At 46.6% G+C, this 18116-nt stretch overlaps 1 protein-coding gene across 1 annotated transcript; it reads left to right on the forward strand.

Annotated features, from left to right (window-relative positions):
• Positions 1-13792: 13792 nt before the first annotated feature.
• On the forward strand, positions 13793-18116 carry Fabp1 (fatty acid binding protein 1). Its single transcript, XM_050126437.1, has 4 exons — positions 13793-13939; positions 15521-15693; positions 16867-16959; positions 17996-18116. The coding sequence occupies exons 1-4, from the start codon at positions 13873-13875 to the stop codon at positions 18044-18046; spliced, it is 384 nt and encodes a 127-aa protein (XP_049982394.1). The 5' UTR covers positions 13793-13872; the 3' UTR covers positions 18047-18116.

Here is an 18116-nt window from a genome sequence, read left to right on the forward strand (position 1 = left end):
ACCCTTGACTAATTCTTACGTTTATTTCCCAAAAGTTAAAATCTTCCTAATCAAAGATTGATACACAGGAATCATAGAATGGCAATTGTATCTTTTTTGTTTTTAAGAACTTCTTTTTCAAACCCCAGAGCTATTTAAACATTTAGGAACCCACAAAATCTCATCGGCTGAGGAAGGCTCTGCTGGCTGGTTTTATGTCACCTTAACACAAATTAAAGTCATCTGAGAGGAGGGACCCTCAATTGAGAAAACACCTCCATAAGATCGGGCTGTCAGCAAGCCTGTAGAGCACTTTCTTAATTAGTGATTTGCTGTGGGAGGGTCCATCCCATTGTGGGTGGTGCCCCCTCTGAGTTGGTGGTCCTGGGTTCTATAAGAAAGCAGGCTGAGCAAACCAGGGGAAGCAAGTCAGTAAGCAGCTCCATGGCCTCTGCATCAGCCCCTGTCTCCAGGTCTCTGCCCTGTTTGAAATCCTGACCTGACTTCCTTCAAGGATGAACAGTGATGTGAAAGTGGAAGCCAAATAAACTCTTTCCTCCCCAAGCTGCTTTTGGTCATGGTGTTTTATTGCAGCAATAGAAACCTTACCTAAAACAGAAGCAAAGCAGCTAAGGGAAGTCAGAACAGACTTATTAAAAACTTTCACCTGTCTTTGGCTGTTTTTGTTGGGCCATTGGTATAGATGCCCTCAGGGTTTTTTATTTTAAAGATTTGCTTTATTTTTTAATGTGTGTGTTCATGTACATGTATATGTGCATGTGTATAATACACGTGAGGGTGCTCTCAGAGACCAGAAAAGTGTGTCAATTCCCCTGGATCTGGAGTTGTGTGTGAGCAGTTGTGTGTGAGCCACCAAACATGGGTGCTGGGAACTGAATCTGGGTCCTCTTCAAGAGCAGTAAGTGCTCCCAACTACTGAACCATCTCTTTGGCCCCTACCCTCAGGGTTTGGAGGGTACATAGGGCATCTGACAATGGACAAACCATCTGCATGAAGTTACAGAAGGGTGAGGGATGGCTGATGTTACATCATGACAGTCACAGTTTCCTCAGATATTCACTGAGCCTGTCTGTACAACCATAGAAGTCTTTGGTTGGAGACAGAAGTGAGTTTTTTACCCTTCTTCCTCCAAGAACTTTGCCAGCCAGAAGGAAAAGATGTGAACCTGGGTATTGTTGAGGAAGAGAGCAATCCAAACAATGGGTCTACAGTAAGAGATTCAGAGTGAGAGAAGACTGCTCCCTGGAGATAGGGAAAGAAAAGGCTGGCTGCTTCTCTTTCCATTGTGCCCCTCAGCAGATGGCGCAGGCATCACCATGGTGACCACATGAGGAGTTCACAGTTGCACCCAACTCCTGCCATCTCCTCATGCTTGCCTAGCCTAGATCTCCAAGGGATCTGTTTAGACTGCAGAAGCTCTCCAGTCCACATCTCCTGCCCATTCCCAAGTTCTAATCCATTGCTAGAATCTCTCATATCTTCATATGTCCTGTGCTAGCTATTGCCTGTGCTTCTCAGTCCTTGTCTTTACTTCCATTTTTGTGACTCAAATCCTAATCAGTGTGGCACCATTTGATTGCATCCACACCTACAGGTAACAGCCACCTTCAAGCCTACAGAAGCAGGGGCAGACCCCAGCATCTATTATCTATTATCCCAGGCAATAAAAGAACCAAAAATCCCTCCCTCTACTTGCTCTTTCAATACTTTAGCGAACCATCTCATCAGTGAAATCTGTTCTTTTGCAATTTCTAATATTCATGTGTTTTCTACACATTACATTCCTAGCCGATGTCATGAACCTATGAAGAAACTTTCTAGTAGAAGGAAGAAGGAAATTCAAGATTTCTCTAAGATCATTAAACTTGGGTTAAGGGAGTAGCTTAGAGATAGAAATTTGGCCTAGCATGTACAAGGCTATGGGTTCAAGTCCCAGTACCACAAAAAGGGGAGTGGGGGATATAGCTCAATGGTATATTGGCTTGCCTAGCAAGGATGGGGCCTCAAGTTCAATCTATACTACCCCCAAACAAATGAAAGACACTTGACTTTATTCTAAACAATAATATCTATAAGACAGCGAGTTGCTATCTATTTTCTAACATAGGTTAGAGAAAATTCATAATCAGTACCAATTTCTATGCATCTAAAATGGCTGTCCAGGGTAGTCCAGGCTCTTCCCCCACCTGTGGAGGCCCTGTCTCCAGCTCCCACTCCATTCCCCTCCGTGGCTCCTCAAGTCTCCTGCTACTTGCAAACACCTTAGGCAGCAGCAAGCATTTTCATGCTTCTGAACGCCTTGTTATCTCTTCATGAAGATATCCTGCCTTCCTCCCCAACCAGAAAATCCGCCTTTCTCTTACTCCAAACAGTCCCTCCCTACATTTTGAGATTTTATTCCATTGTTTCATCTAAAAGGTGGCTTTAACTTTCTCCACGGGCCTTACTACACAGTGAGTTCCTTTTTCCATTCACAATGGAACCCCAGCACAATGCTGACATGGTAGGTCCGAGTATTCCTGCTGAGTGAGTAACTGGGTACAAAGTTTATTCATCTGAGAAAAAAGTTAGGAAATAACGCTTACCTTATAGTATTGTTTTGAGAATTCAGTGAGGAAAAAGCACTGGGTGCTTTTGTAGTCAACTCTTCATCCTTTTATCTCTATTAGTATAAAGGAATAGAAATTGGGATATAAACAGAGGGGTTATTGTGCACTCTTGCTTGACATAGCAACAACAAAATCACAAGTATACGAGACACTTGTCTTGAGCTGCCTTCCTTACAGCTCCGAAACCTGAACCATGAAATTCAGAACAGCGGCTGAATGTGTTTGAGATGGCAGGTCTCAGGAGGATTCCAGGCATTGCCTGAAGACATAGCCTGCACAATGATGACATAAGAAACATCTCCATCTATAGAAGAAAGTAAACTACAGTGCTTGAGATGCTTTGATCATGTTATGAGAATGAATGACAGCAGATACCTGAAGATAGCACTGCTTGGAGGTGTGCACGGGATAAGGCGAAGAAAAAGGTCCAAAAAACTCTGGATCAACAGTATAAAGGAAGACTGTGAAGCCTTGGGTATGAAAATAGCACAAGCATCTAGGATTGTTCATGATAGGAACAACCGGAGAACAGCCATAAAAGGCTGCCCATGCATGCTTAAGCATTGCTGGGGCATAAGTGATGATGATGGTGGTGATGATATTGTGCACAGAGACCCCAGGGGGCCTTTCTGAATAGGGATGCCTGATGGATGCCCTAGTGTGGCCAACAAGGCTTGGAAAGGCTGCACACCTATTTGCCTAGAGCTCAGCAGCCAGGATTCAGGGTGTAGGGTAGGTGTGGCAAGTTGAAGGGGCATGCAAACTTTGAACCAAACTAGGCTAGCACTCAACCCTCAGAGGGCAAGGGACAGAGAGACACCAGAGGGCAAATAGTATTTGCTTTTGCAGTCAGAATGGGGCCTTGTCTGCTGGGCTAGTGAGATATTTTGTGTTCTTTAATCAGAACAGGCTGCACATGCTCTGAACCACTTCCCACACCATCCGGGGATTTTCCAGTCCATGGCGTCAAAAAGCCATTGAAAACCATAGAACAAACATCAGGAGCTCTCATTTTAGACAAGACAGTTCTATGTTACTATGTAGAGAAAAGGTTGTTGAATGCACTTATCTTTTTTACTAGACTTGCAAGTCTAGTAACCTGAGCTCGATCCCCAGAACCCACATGAAGGTGAAAATAGAAAATAGACCCCACAAAGTTGTCTTCTGATCTCCACAGGATTATAGTGGTGTGTGCACCACCCCATCTTCATATCGTGTACACACACACACACACACACACACACACACACACACACACACAGTTTTTTTAAGACAGGGTTTCTCTGTGTAGCCCTGGTTGTACTAGAACTTGCTCTGTAGACCAGGCTGGTCTCATTTACGGTCTCAAATTCAGAGATCCACCTGCCTCTGCCTCCTGAGTGCTGGTATTAAAGGTGTATGCCATCAATTTTGGCTGATAAGTTTTTAACTGAGAGAGAGAGAGAGAGAGAGAGAGAGAGAGAGAGAGAGAGAGAGAGAGAGAGACTGAGAGACTGAGAGACTATTGAAATGGCCGAACAATTTAGAGCACTGGCTACTGTCCCAGAGGACCAGAGTTCAATTCCCAGACCTTGTGAAGGGCCACAACTGTCTGTAACTCCAGTTTTACGAATTTGTTGCCATCTTCTGGCCTCCCTGGGCATCAGGCTTGCAAAGACATACAGACAACATATCCATACACATAAAGTAAAATGATGATTAAAGCATTTTTTAAAAGAAAGATACTTACTTTGGGGCAGTTGGGTAGAGGCACACTTACCGTACAAGCCTGACCACTTGAGTATAATCTCTAGAACTCCCAGGGAAAGACAGCATCAGCTCCCCAAAGTTGCCCTCTGACGTCTACATACTTGCTGTGTCATATGTGAACATGCACTCATCATGTGTACACTCACCACACACACATACAAATAATAAATGAAATTTAAAATTTTTTTAAAAAAGAAATTTGCTTTAAAATAATGCTTTGGTATACATATAATTTTACCATTTATTAAAGATAAAAGCAAATTTGCATGCCAACAAGATGGATGCTCCTGTTTATTTTTAGATCAACAACCTTGACTGAATGTTTGACACTGTAAGGCACAAGACACTCGAACATGTTTCAGAGTTGGGCAGTGTTCTGGTTCTAGCATGGTCAATGCTGAAAATACCACTTCACACAAATATGTCATAAAAAATGGCAGAAGTACTTTTAGGACCATTTGATAAGTAGGCAATACTGCCATAATACCAACCCAAAGTCACTGAATTATATTTTTAAAAAATAAAACTCAAGTCAAATGAAACAGAAATTTAAAAAAAACAAGCATCCTAGAACAATATAACCAAAAGATATAATATCCTGCTACCTATATGCTAAAGAATAGCTATAGGACCCTGCCTCGAAAACCAAACAAAAAAAAAGGAAAAAAAATGTATTTTTTATGAAGAGACACCATGACCAAGGCAACTCCTTCAAAAGAAAGATTTAATTGGGGATTGCTTGCAATTTCAGTGGTTTAGTCCATTATTGTCATGGTGGGGAGTATGGCAGCCTGGGGCAGACATGGTGGGTGGAATATTCCTTTACACTGTGTGAATATATGTTATGGTGATTGGTTTAATCAAGAAGCTGACTGGCCTATGGCTAAGCAGGATAAGATTATGTGGAGAACCAAACTAAGAGAATTCTGGGAAGAAGGGAGGAGTCTCAGAATTGCAAGGAGACACAGAGAGAAGGAAATGAACTTGCGGTACTGAGAAAAGGTACCAAGCCATGAGGCAGAGCATAGATAAGAAATATGACTTAATTTAAGATGTAAGAGTTACTAGTAACAAGCTGAAGCTATTGACCAAAAAGTTGTAATTAAGTAAGTCTCAGTGTGGTTATTTGGGGGCAGCTGCTGGGACACAGAGAAACTCTGCCTACAAGGGTGCTGGAGAAGTAGCTGACTGTCCTACATCGGGATCCACAGGCAGCAGGAAAAGAGTGATGCCAGGACTGGCTTGGGCTTTCGAAACCTCAGTGTTCACCCCCAGAGACACACTCCCTTCCAACAAGGCCATACTACTCCAACAAAGCCACACTCCCCAGTCCTTCCCAAGTAGTGCCTTTTCCCATGACTAGGCATTCAGACATATGAGCCTATGGGGACCATTCTTGTCCAGACCACCACACTAACACCTGAGCTGAGGTTAGGCAGCCGTGCTGGCTGGTTTTGTGTGTTAGTTTGACACAAACTAGAGTCATCGGAGAGGAAGGAGCCTCAGTTGAGGGAATGCCACCATGAGATCCAGCTGTAAGGCATTTTCTCAATCAATGGTGAGTGGTGCCATCCCTGGGCGTGCGGTGCTGGACTGTATAAGAAAACAGACTGAGAGAGCCAAGGGAAGCAAGCCAGTAAGTAACATCCTCCATGGCCTCTGCATCAGCTCCCGCCTCCTGGCTTCCTTTCATGAAGAACAATGCTGTAGAAGTGTAAGTCAAATAGACACCCCCCCCCTCCAACTCAACTTGTGTTTGGGCCGTGGTGTTTTATTGCAGCAATAGAAACCCTAACTAAGAGAGTAGCCACTCTCTGGCCTTTAATGGCTGGCAGCACCTCAGTGGAAATATGACTGTCGTGTATTCAGAAACAAGGCTGGGCTTGTAGCCCAGTGGTAGAGCGCTGGCCTACGTGAGTGAAGCCCTGGGTTTAGTCTTGAATAGGAGGTTTTTTAAAAAATTTCCCCGTAAGAACAATTGACCTATGCCAAAAATACCTGGGACTCAGCACACATTTGATTTTGAATTAATTTTTGGTTGGTGTGGGTTCAAAAACAGCTTTTTTTTTTTTTTACCAGTTCCACGCTGATTGCACTTTCTCTGTAGTTCACGTGGCATGATTTCCTTTTACTTGCACGCCACTAGCTGTGATCTTTAAATATTTGTCTCTTTGTTTGCTTTCTTGTTTGCTTACTTTTCTGTGTGTGCAGGTGCGAATGCACCAGTACCTCGGCATGCATATACAGCATGCACGGCGTTCAGGATCAGCCCTCTCCTTCTACCTTTTCAGGGGAGGGTCTGTCTTGTTCCTGCTTCTGTGCTATGCCCTCCCAGAAGCTGGCCCAGAAGCTTCCAGATAAACCTCCCGTCTCCACCTTCCATTTCTCCAAAGGAATTCTGGGATCACAGGTGTGTGTGCTGCGCCCGTGTGTGTTTTGTTTTAACAGGGTTCTGAGGATTAAACTCAGGTTGTCATGGTTACACAGCTATCATCTTTACTCTTGAGCCATCTTCCCAGCCCCTTGCAATGGTTGTTTGGCATCTGCCTTGACTTTTGTCTACACAGTGAGCTCTTCTGAGGAGATAGATTGCTAAAACAACAATAACCCCCCACCGTGGTCTGCTTACATGGGTCTCATTCTGCGGCAGAGCACTGTTGCCAACGGGAAATTCCACGCAGTTGCCACAGGGCAACTCAGAAGTAAGCTCAGTCACAGAGCAATATCCCCAGGGGCAGCGAAGTTCTTTAAGGAACTTACCCGTGTTCCCCCAGCCTGGCTGAGAGTGGGGGTTGAGCCATCACAGTTTTCAGATGAACCTGTCACACACCCCAGGTTCTAGGAAACCGGAGGGAACTAACAGCTTCGGTGAAAAGCAATGAGATTGGGTCATATAGGCTGGTAGCCAGACCTGACATAAACTCAAGTGGTCAGCAGCTTGGGTCCACGTGGCCTGTAAGCAAAAGACTAGGACTCAGGCCTACAAAAGATCCAGCTGAACTCTCAGCTAACCTGGGATTGGAGTTAACACCAGTAGCCCAGGGTGATAGTAAGCAAGGCCTCTCAAGTCAGGAGATGAACTACAACTGGGTCCCAGACCAGTGACCCCACCGCGAAACTAGCAGGTGCAAAAGACAACTGTGGTGACCCCTTGTGATTGGAGCTTTGCATTCCCAAAGCACAGGACAGTTTCCACCAGGCAAAGAATATTATGATCATTTAACAGGTAGGGGAAGTAGAGGCCCGATGAGGCTCAAGGGTGGTGCTGTGGGCATAAAGAAGGGCAGTGTTACCCACGCTCTTTCCTTCTACAGTCCAGGTCTGGGGGCAGCATGGATTCCTCAACCACCACTTGTGTCCTGAGAACAGGAATTGGGCACACGGGCACTGCGGGCACTCTGGGTCACATACAAGTGCAGAAGAGACTGCCGCACAGCCCCAAGAATGTCTGATGTATTCAGACTGCCAGGAGTGTGCGCTTCCTTCCTCTCCACAGGCTCATGTTCTCCATCTGATGAGGGAACGTGAGGAGAGAGGTGGCTAGAGGGACCAGAAGAGGAGACAGTCTGTGAGTCGAACAAAACCCAAAACTCTGCCCATGATAGCACAGCTGTTATGTTATTTTTTTTATTTGAATTTTTTTCTTGACTGTCACTTGAACTTTGTCATCTCCGTTGAGCTTTGTCTCCTCTCGTGTTTGTTCAGGGAGTAGGTGGAAGATGTCACGGCACTCACCTAATTTTTATGTGAAGTCCGCACACCGTTCCTTTACATTGTTTCCTGCTGCTATTTGTTTTTATTATGTGTGTGTCTGCTTGCAAGCTAATACTACATGAGTGCAGGTGGCTACAGAGGCAGTTTGGGTGGTTTTTCTTTGTTTATTTGGTTGTTTTTTGTTTTGGTTTGGTTGTTGTTGTTGATGATATCTGTTTGTTTTTTGAGACAAGGTTTTTACACTGTAGTCCAGGTTGGCTTCATACACAAGTAAATCCTCCTGCCTCTGCCTCCCAAGTGCTGAGGTTATAGGTGTAAGCCACCATGCCCACACAGTACAGTTTTTTGACATAGTTACTAACCTCTGTGGCCTCAAGACTCACACATCCCCTCGCTCCAAATCTGGACCTAAGATTGTTGGGGTTATCTTCAAACGGTCAAGCCTGATGTCCGTGGGGAGAGCATCCTTAAATCTCCTAGCCTGCTTTACTTGCTTTTCTTCCTGTTAGGCTGTCTGTCTGTCTGTCAGAGAGTCTGTTGCATCTTCACCTGCCATGCCAGGCCCTGAACCAGCCTCACGGCCCAGCATTGGTCACCATTTGTAGGCATTGCCTAGATGGATAGACAGGAAGTGAAAGGCCAAGCAGAGGTTCAGATAGGAATTTGCTCACGTGTCCTGCTCTTCCTCAGATTTTAGAAAGCTACCCAAGACTCAGGCCTTCCCAGAGGCCTCTGGGATTAGTGTTGACTTGCCCTATGAAAGAAATCTCATGGTTTTCTTCCCATGCCCACCTTAGGCCCCAGAAAGTTGCAGTTTGATATCTACGATCAAGGGAAGAAGACCAAGGTGTGAGACTTTTATATGTCAGATACTGCTTTTAAATGAGTGTGACATCCCACGGGCAGCAGAGTACATGGTATATAGAAGGCACTACCCACAGATCCTCTCAAAGGAAGAACTTGGTGGGTGGGCTGGGTAGGGTGGCTATATCATTGTTACCTTAGTGATTATTTCATTGGTGTTAGCCTGCGAAGCTCCTAGGCTCCCCTGCCTCCTTTCTTCCCTCTCCCCTTCCTTACCTCTTCTAGTTCCATCTGTTTGGCTTGTATGACAGGGATCATGTGCATACTTGGCTAGTACTCCACCATGTCGGACTAGCTCTTTGGCCAGGTGTAGATGAAGAGGGTTGAGTGAGGGGCAGGAGCTCCTATTGGGCAGGTTAGTGACAGCAGATGTGCCTGTCCTGGAAGAACGTTGTCTGACACCTGGCTGCTGAGGACAGCCTGTACATAAGGTAGGAGGGTTTATGCATCAAAGTGTGGAGGTCTTCAGAGCCTGAACCGATGGCAGCTGCTGATCTTCAAAACTGGTCATCCTCTGATGAGACAGAACTTCTCCTAGGCTGAGCTGCTGCCACCAATTCAAACTGTACTCAATTCTTAAGCTAGGGGAACAGACAGGTCTGTGGAATGCCAAGGCTGCTGGCTCCAGCCTTCAGTTGCTAAAGAGCCACCACCCAAACTCCCAACTTCATGCTGGCATGCTGCCTCTGCATTCTGCAGTGAGCCCACAAATCCCGCCTTTTCGGGTTTATGTGGCTATCATGGCAGACCAAAACACCAAATCCCAGACTTCATTGGCCCCACATCCCTGTGATGGTAACTATCTAGGATAGATATAATGAAGGGAGGCCGGGTGTGTTCATAGCTGCATCACAGGACTCCACCCCTGCATGGTCATCAGGCAGGCATAGGCTGCCTGAATTAAATGAGCCTGAACCTCCTAAGGTCCTTTCTTAGATTTTTGGGTCCTCTGGGGGAGGATATCCCCAAGGGTGTTCTGGTACTGCTTCTTCACTCCATGGTGTATCAATCCAGAAACAAAACTAAGTCCCCTGATCGTTTTCTCCATGAGCACTAAATGAGTCTCATATAGCCCAGTCTGGCTTTAGTGTAGCCAAGGGTGACCTTGAACGGCTAACCCTTCTGCCTCCATTTCCTTCTGGGCATCCACTTTAGATTGTGTGTGGATGGAATCCAGGGTGGACCCAATGCAGGCATTCCACCATTCCACCAACTGAGTCATCTTCCCAGGCCAACAATTATGTCTACAGAAGCTTATGGGGAAGGAGGAGATGGCTTTAAACAGAGGAAATAATGTACTTTAGAATAAACAGCTAGGCTCAGAGTCAACACTGGCCTTGGAACCCCTGCTTTGCTCACTGGAGGTGTCTTAATGGCCTGCTCTCTACACTCTCACTGGTTCCTCTTATTCTTGTTTACTCATTGTTTGGTGAGGCAGCCTTGTGAGCAAGAGGGCAGCAGACATGGCAGGCACCAGAGACTGCACGAGCCTCACTGGCCCCTCTCTTTTCCCTCCAGGCCCTTTCTAGTCTTTTATGCAGGGAAATGACTGCTTTCTTCACCTTGACTCTTGCTGCCCCTGGTTGGAGTTTCAAACAAACTTTCTCCAAGTAATTCATCCAGTCATTTACACACACACACACACACACACACACACACACAGAGAGAGAGAGAGAGAGAGAGAGAGAGAGAGAGAGAGAGAGAGAGAGAGAGGGGGAGAGAGATCCCTCAAGAAATTTCCAATACAACTTTTTAACAGAGTAGACTTTTGGATTCATTATATATGTAAATCCAGAAATTTAGTACCCACTGGGAGATCAGTGCCTAGATTGCCCCCTTCATGGCGTAAGTCACATTAAAAGATGCTCATTCAGGCCCTGAGCAGGAAGACACCTTGCATGTTCTGATCATCCATTGAGCCACTTTGCCCAGACCTGTCCTTGTGTTCAAGGGGTTAGGTGACAGCAAATGGACATAAACTCTCAACATCCAAGGATGCTCAGGGACAGCCCTAGTCTGATGCTGAAGTGACCAAGGTCACGCCATCTTGATTCCCCATTTTGCGTTTACTTAGATAGCTCTTGACCTTCTAAACCTCACATCAGTCACACATACCTTGGCAACACGTGAGATCTCCACGACCCTGACTGTGGCCCAGATGTATTAAGTTTACACAAACATAATATAAACTAAACTAACAGAAAAAGATAGAAGTGAAAAGAAACCATCACTACTTATGTCTGGAGTAACCATTAGGTTCTGCCAGAATAAATGTTTCAGAGTTCATCTGACACTCACCTAGCTTTGATATACATTATGATTTTTGTGAGTTTTTCCTTTTAAAATGTGTCTCCCTGAGCTTCAGTACCAAGACTCCAAGGTGTTGGCTCACTCTTGGTTGCCAACCAAAATTAAAAGACTCATACACTCTAAATTAGCTTAACCTGTGTGTTTGTCTGTATCTTTCTCCCATGGATTATTTCAATGTGTCCTCAACACTATTGGAAGAGGACTAAGCAGGGGAAGCAGAGTGGAGTGGTTGTCTGGGCTGGGGACAGAATCTGTGTGATGCTACACTCAACTAACGCTTCTGCTATCATAATGCCAAAGGTAAGGACTTCCTGCATAACAAGTGCACATAAGTACTAGGTATCAGGGGTGAGTGAGAAAGGTTGAGGCATTGAGCATGTGGTGTACAGATCCAGATTTAAATGCGTGGCTGGACCAGAAACTGTGGACTCCAGAGGTTGTGGGAGTCTGTGTGAGGGTACTAAGGTGACAGGATACATCTGAACTGTGAACTGGCAGAGCTGTTGGTTCCAAGCTGTCTTCCTGGTATTGGTGCCTCTGGCATGAGCTCTCACCAGTTCAAATTCCTCACTCTCATCTCCACTGCAGATTTGCTGGACTAGAGTCTTGTGGCCTAGATGTAGTCACTGCAACCCAGCAAGTTTCTGGGTGGAGTAAAGACCTGCTGGGCAGAGGAACCGGATAAGCATTTGATGTTTTTGGTGCTGAGGATGTGAGTGAGAGGGAAGAGTCCAGGAACAGAGAGGATGCTATGTAAAGATCTCCCCCATGGGCTCAGCACAGTCTGGGATGACACAGCAGAGATGCAGAGGAAAGAGAACACCGGGGTGGGAAGAGAGGAGTGGGCGATCAGCCTGGAGCAACAATTTCCCATCTTTCTCCACTGGCTCTCAGCCCAGCCGCATCCGCATGAAGCACACACGTGCCCACACGCACACACACTCACACTTGCCCCCAGGCTCCTTGCTTCTGGACTCCTATGATTCACTGATTACAGGACTGGTTTGCTGACCCGACTGCTCCATATCTCTCCTCATTACCTCTTAACCACGAGAGCCGTGGCCTCGTTATCTTCTGATGTTTCTTTGCTGAACCATCACTGATTGAGCTCAACTCATGTGCCAGACATTGGGAAATGCCGAGGAAGAACGTGGAGAAGTCAGCCCAGCTGAATGGAGGAGGAAGGCTGTGGTAGGGGCCAGGCGAAGGAGGAAAAAGCAGAAGAGACACAAATTCCAACCACAGTGGACACCCCGACACATTTGGCTGGCCCTGTGACCTCCAGAGAAAGCGGGTATGACTAGGGCTGGCTTTTGAAAGCCTAGCAGTCACCCTAGAAGTCTAGGCGATGCCTGTCATTTTCCAAGACAAAAGTGAGAGTCCTGACAGCAAAGAGTAAGTTCTTTGAGAGCAGTCATCACAGCCAGGACAGTGGACACAGGGACCTTCCATGTGTCCACTGTGACCGCTAGAGCACGAGGGGCCACCAGAGGTTTAGAGTTGAGGAATGAAACAGTCCAGGTTCTGATTTGTAACAGTCTATGGAGCCTCAAGAGAGAGGGGACTGGAGGATGGGAGGCTGCAGGCTTTGTAACAGTCTATGGAGCCTCAAGGGAGAGGGGACTGGAGGATGGGAGGCTGCAGGCTATGTGACGAGAACTGCCTCAGACGGCAGACGCGGGGGATGAAGAGCGCCATCTCTACAGGGGAGAAGCATCCCTATGCCTTCTGCCCAATGCCAGCTCCAGTCAGACCAAACTCCCCTGGATCACTCCAGTTCCCTGTTCCTGCCTTAGAGGCAGGGACGGGACAAGTCAACAGACAATGCCTTCTTCCTTCCCTTGACGTGTCTCTACCCAATAAAACACATCGAAATTTCTACGCTACTGCTGTAAAGACCTTATACATGCTGAGCGTAGATGCCCTGTTAGCATTTCATAAGGGAGGCCTGCCTGGGGTGTGGAACTACCCGGAACCATTGAGGAGGAATTCTTGGAATACTAACAGCTCTAGGAACTGATGAGATTATGTAAAATTATGTTTGTATAATAAAAGGCTAAGAAACAAACACCAGGTTATGTGAAAAAGGTTTTGAGTTCAAAGGTATTTCTCCCCATGTAACATGTATATAGATAAATGTATTTATGTATATACATATATGTGTGTGCATTTGTAGCTACATGTATATAAATATATGCATACATACAGATGTACAAACATACACATCTAGATATGTATATATACATATCTACATTGTTAGAGACATGATTGACATATGTCTGTTGCACATATACCTCTGTGCACATACCTGGCAAGCACACACACTTATTTCATTAGTGGTGGTAAGTCCCCGTAAAGGCGACATTACAGAGAGCTTTGTGCTTGATTGGCACTCAGCAATGTTTGCTGAATTAGAACAAACCTCTGCCTTGCCCATTCTGATTTTTATCGTTGACCATTGCTCTCAGGAGTTAATGTTTGAACCTGGCCATAAAGAAATCGACAACCACTGACCTATGGCCTATATTTGAGGAGGAAGAAGCCCCTTATAAAATAGCCAACAGTGGGTGGCCTGGGAGTCAGAGCTGCTGTGGTCAGCTATGGAAAGGGAGTCTCATCGCCACCATGAACTTCACCGGCAAGTACCAACTGCAGAGCCAAGAGAACTTTGAGCCCTTCATGAAGGCAATGGGTGAGTGCTGGATGGGATACCAAAGCTGAGGTAACAGCAGTGAGGGTCTAGCCCTGCTACCCGCAGCTAGTCAAGGTCTGGTGTTGAGGTGGAAGGAAGGGTCCAGGCTATCCCAGATTGAGGAGTGCTAATGCCTTTCCTGGTCTCTTGCTACTTCACTGCTCCTCACTGGACAAGGCCCCTGGGAGGCAGTGGAAATGACACTGAATCAGACTGACATGCATCTCCTGGTTCTTCGTTTCATGGCCTTGTTTATTCTCTCATCCATTCATTCATTTTTCTAGCAATCATTGCCTCAAAACTAACCATGCCTCAAGCACTATGCTCATACATACGCCAGGGAGACAGAATGAGATCAGCTATAATCCTGAATGATGTTTGGAGACAAGGCTACAATACTGATCAGTTATTTGAGGATAAATGCAATAAAGTGTCCCTTAATATGTATGACTTCATACCAGGCATCGCAACGGCCATATTTAATACTTACCATAAAACTTAGTTGATCATTGTTGAGGAAACTGAGGCCAAGAAAAGGAAGTAGCTATGACAAGGGTCACCTACAAAAAATATTTGAGTTGGAGTGAGAAGAAGGCGCTGGGTACAAGAGACCCTATTTAGATACTCTACGTCTCCCAGGGTACAGGAGGGAAGACCGTGGTGGTGAAGGCTGACCAGAGAGAGAGAGAGCCCTGTGAGCAGAGGGGGAAGTGGGACAAAGGAGGGTACCAACAGGGAAGAGATGAGGAAAATCAAGATCAGGGAAAGGAAGACACTCAGGTCACCCCAGGACTGAAAGCTGCTTTTGTGGACAAGTCATAGCTCACAAGCGCGGGGACCCCCTAGCTGAACAGAGGGCTCTCTACTCCTTGACCTCCTGATTCCTGGGAACCTTCATTCAAGGAAAGGCACAGGTTTGCTGTGAAATCTGCAAAGCCCTACTCTAGGGCCAAGGACTTTTATACATTACCCACAAGAGCCTCGACTCCAAAGGCCACAGCAAGGTTGTCTGGCAAGGTCCCACTTTGTGCGTGGGGCCGTTTGATTTGGAAGATAAACATCCCGGAGGATGAAGTGTTCCCCCTGTAAGAACAAGGCCACTGAAGAAGGGGGAAATCAGGAGGGAGAAGGAGTAAAGAGTATGGAGCCATAAAGGAAAGGGGCTGAGGCCAAATGGGGGTCTTTGTCACAAATGAATTGGTGGGCTGGGAATGCAGATCAGTGGGAAGAGTGCTTGCCTAGCACGCATGGAGCCCTGGGTTCAATCCCCAGAACATATAAGCCAGGTATGGTGACACATGGCTGTAATCCCAGCACAAGGAGGTGGAAGCAGGAGGATCAGATGCTCAAGGTCACCCTCAACTATACAGTGAGTTAAAGCTAGCCTAGGCTACAAGAGACCCTGCCTCAAAAACTAAAAAGACTAACTGGGAAAATAGGAGCAGGCCACTGACTTTCCCTGTCAGACACCAGAGGCCTTCCTGCTCACAGGTCTACCATATAGTAACCGTGTGAGGCCTCAGGAACACGCAGTGACCTCCTCTGCTTCTCCTGTCTCTAACCACACATGCCCTCTTCCAGGTCTGCCTGAAGACCTCATCCAGAAGGGGAGGGACATCAAGGGGATATCAGAAATCGTGCATAACGGGAACCATGTCAAACTCACCCTCACCTACGGTCCCAAAGTGATCCACAACGAGTTCACCCTGGGGGAGGAGTGCGAGCTGGAGACCATGAGCGGGGAAAAGGTCAAGGTATGTAGTCCACCTCCTGTTTCCCAAAAGTTCTCCTAACAGAGACCGCGTCAGTGAACCCAGATCAGGCGCAGGAGCCACAGAGAGCTCTGAGAACAGTCTTCTCATTGTCTCAGGGATCATGAGACATCTGGGCTCTCACTATGGAGGACATGGGGAAAATAGGGCACAAGGTGAGATCCTCAGTCACAGGGTCTCCCAGGCACAGTGCTCCTGGCTCTCGGGAGATAGGGAGCTCAGGAACTGAGGCAAATCGGTGTCAGTGAAAATCTGAGCTGGGGCAGCTTCACCCCCTCAGTGCAGTAGTTCAAGGAAGCAGTGCCAACTGGCTGTGGGTGCCTTGGACAGGTGATAGCAGAGATCCGGGCTGCGGGTCCTCTCACCTGCCCCGCCCTCTGAAGCCTGCGCAGCCCAGGGTAGCCAGTGGACGGTGCATCTGCTCTGTCTGCTCCTGCCGTTCCTGGCAGCCTTGTGCCTCAGGCTCAGCAGGACCTCTGCCTCTTCAGATTGCTCTTGTTTCTGCCTTTCTTTCAAGGTGAAGAGCAGAGGAGGAGGTTCTCCTGACCCACTCATTGCGAGGGTTGGGGTGTCCTGGGTTTTCTAACGACCCATTATGGAGGAAGATTTTGGACATGGTGTCTTTTGTTCCTGACTAGATTTCTCCCTCCACCCCTCCCCTGCTTCCCTCCATCCCCTCCTTTCTTCATATTTTTTTTTCCTCTAGCATCTTGCATGTAGCCCAGACTGGCCTCAAACTCAGTATCTTCCCGCTCCCGCCCGCTGAGTGCTGGAATCACAGTACTGTACTGTGCCCAGCCACAGCTCTGCTTCCGCTTACATCCGTCCTTGATATGCAAGGCTTGGAAATTGCACCACAATGGGAAAGACTACATATCTAAAAAGCAGACTGTGTCCCCTCAGCGGCTGGTGATTGGAGTTCTGCTGCAACCTCCCTCTGTAAGCTTCAGAAATGGGAGTTTACATTTTATTTTAGCTTTTATTTTTCAGGGGAGAACCACTCAGGCAGATTTGACATTCTCTTTCATTCATAAATTTCCGTTCAGCCCTAGAGAACTGGTGATGAGCAGGATGTCTGACTCATTGTTAGCTGTTACCATGCAGGGAAACAGCCCCACTGGCTCCATTGCTAGGCCTTTCCTCTCTTCCCCGCAGGCGGTGGTGAAGATGGAAGGTGACAATAAGATGGTGACAAGCTTCAAGGGCATGAAGTCCGTGACTGAACTCAACGGCGACACAATCACCAACGTAAGTAGCACTCGGGTCTTGCCATCCCAGTGTCTGAGGGGAGAGGAGACGTAAAGGGGGAGGGGCAGCTGGACAACATCACTCATTCTCCATCTTTTTCTCCTCGAGACCTTGACGTTGTCTGTGCCGTCTGCCACTTAAGAGAATCCATTACGTACCCTGTAGTGGATACATGTTGTCTTGACTCTTTCGAACAACACTTTTCTAAGTGGAGAAGTAAGGCTATGGCCAGGGGAGCTGATCAAGTGGTAGACAGGTCCCCCAGAACTGGGTCCATCTCTTAGGGGTGTCAATCATGAAGCAACATTCACTCCCTACTCTCACAGCAGAGCAGGTGGGCAGAGAGGAATCACCCTGGACTGAGACCAGATGCATCTCCTCTAGTCTTCCTGCCTCCCACAGTGTAAAACCAGGACTCCAGCCTATGTGGGGTGGTGACTGCTGGAGCTAAGGAGCGCCTTTCCCAGCTGATAACATTAGACACAAAATCAGAGACCTGAGAAGGAGGGAAGGACCGTTCAGCATCAGCCCTAAAACTGATGGGTTTCATTTTCCCTGCTGTGCTGACACTTTGAGCATGCTAAGCAAGCATCCTGTCATACAAACGCATGCCCAATGTTCTGTGTGCTTCGTTCACATGTTTAAGAGGAAAATCACAGGACTGCTTCTATGTTCCAGTCTAGTTGCCAGTGTATCCACGTACATACCTTTCTCTTCAGCCACAGCTAATGTGCAGTAAGAGATCGCAATGAAATTTTAAGACAACAGATTGGGCGTCTCCAGGTGGTTTTCCTATAGCTGTCATTGATTCAGGAAACAGTTCAGTGGCTGGCAGGGCAGCCCTCCACGTGAGCAAGAGAAATGACAAGACACAGCATGGTGTTTTAGACAAAGCTGCCAACCATTCCTCTGCCCAGAAAGAAAATGGAAATTTTTAAAGTTGTCTCATGTGTGAACACATTTGGGGATGTTATTATTTGTTTCTTTTACAATTACCATCAAGAAAATATTTCATAATCTCTCTTCTGACTTTCAGACCATGACACTGGGCGACATTGTCTACAAGAGAGTCAGCAAGAGAATTTAGACAAGGCTTCATTTCCTATTCTTTTACAGTGTAAAATTTATGCAATAAAGTTACCTTTGTTTTGAAAGTA

Source organism: Alexandromys fortis, unplaced genomic scaffold (genome assembly GCF_014885135.2).
Source record: "Alexandromys fortis isolate MF-2015 unplaced genomic scaffold, M_Fortis_MF-2015_v1.1 scaffold_257, whole genome shotgun sequence".
NCBI lineage: Eukaryota > Metazoa > Chordata > Mammalia > Rodentia > Cricetidae > Alexandromys > Alexandromys fortis.

Bases quoted from the DNA above. Each gene is read 5' to 3' on its own strand.
- Fabp1 (XM_050126437.1), top strand. From the start codon at position 13,873: ATGAACTTCACCGGCAAGTACCAACTGCAGAGCCAAGAGAACTTTGAG. The intron at 13,940-15,520 runs GTGAGTGCTGGA...GCCCTCTTCCAG, and splicing joins GCCCTTCATGAAGGCAATGG to GTCTGCCTGAAGACCTCATC. The intron at 16,960-17,995 runs GTAAGTAGCACT...TCTGACTTTCAG, and splicing joins ACGGCGACACAATCACCAAC to ACCATGACACTGGGCGACAT.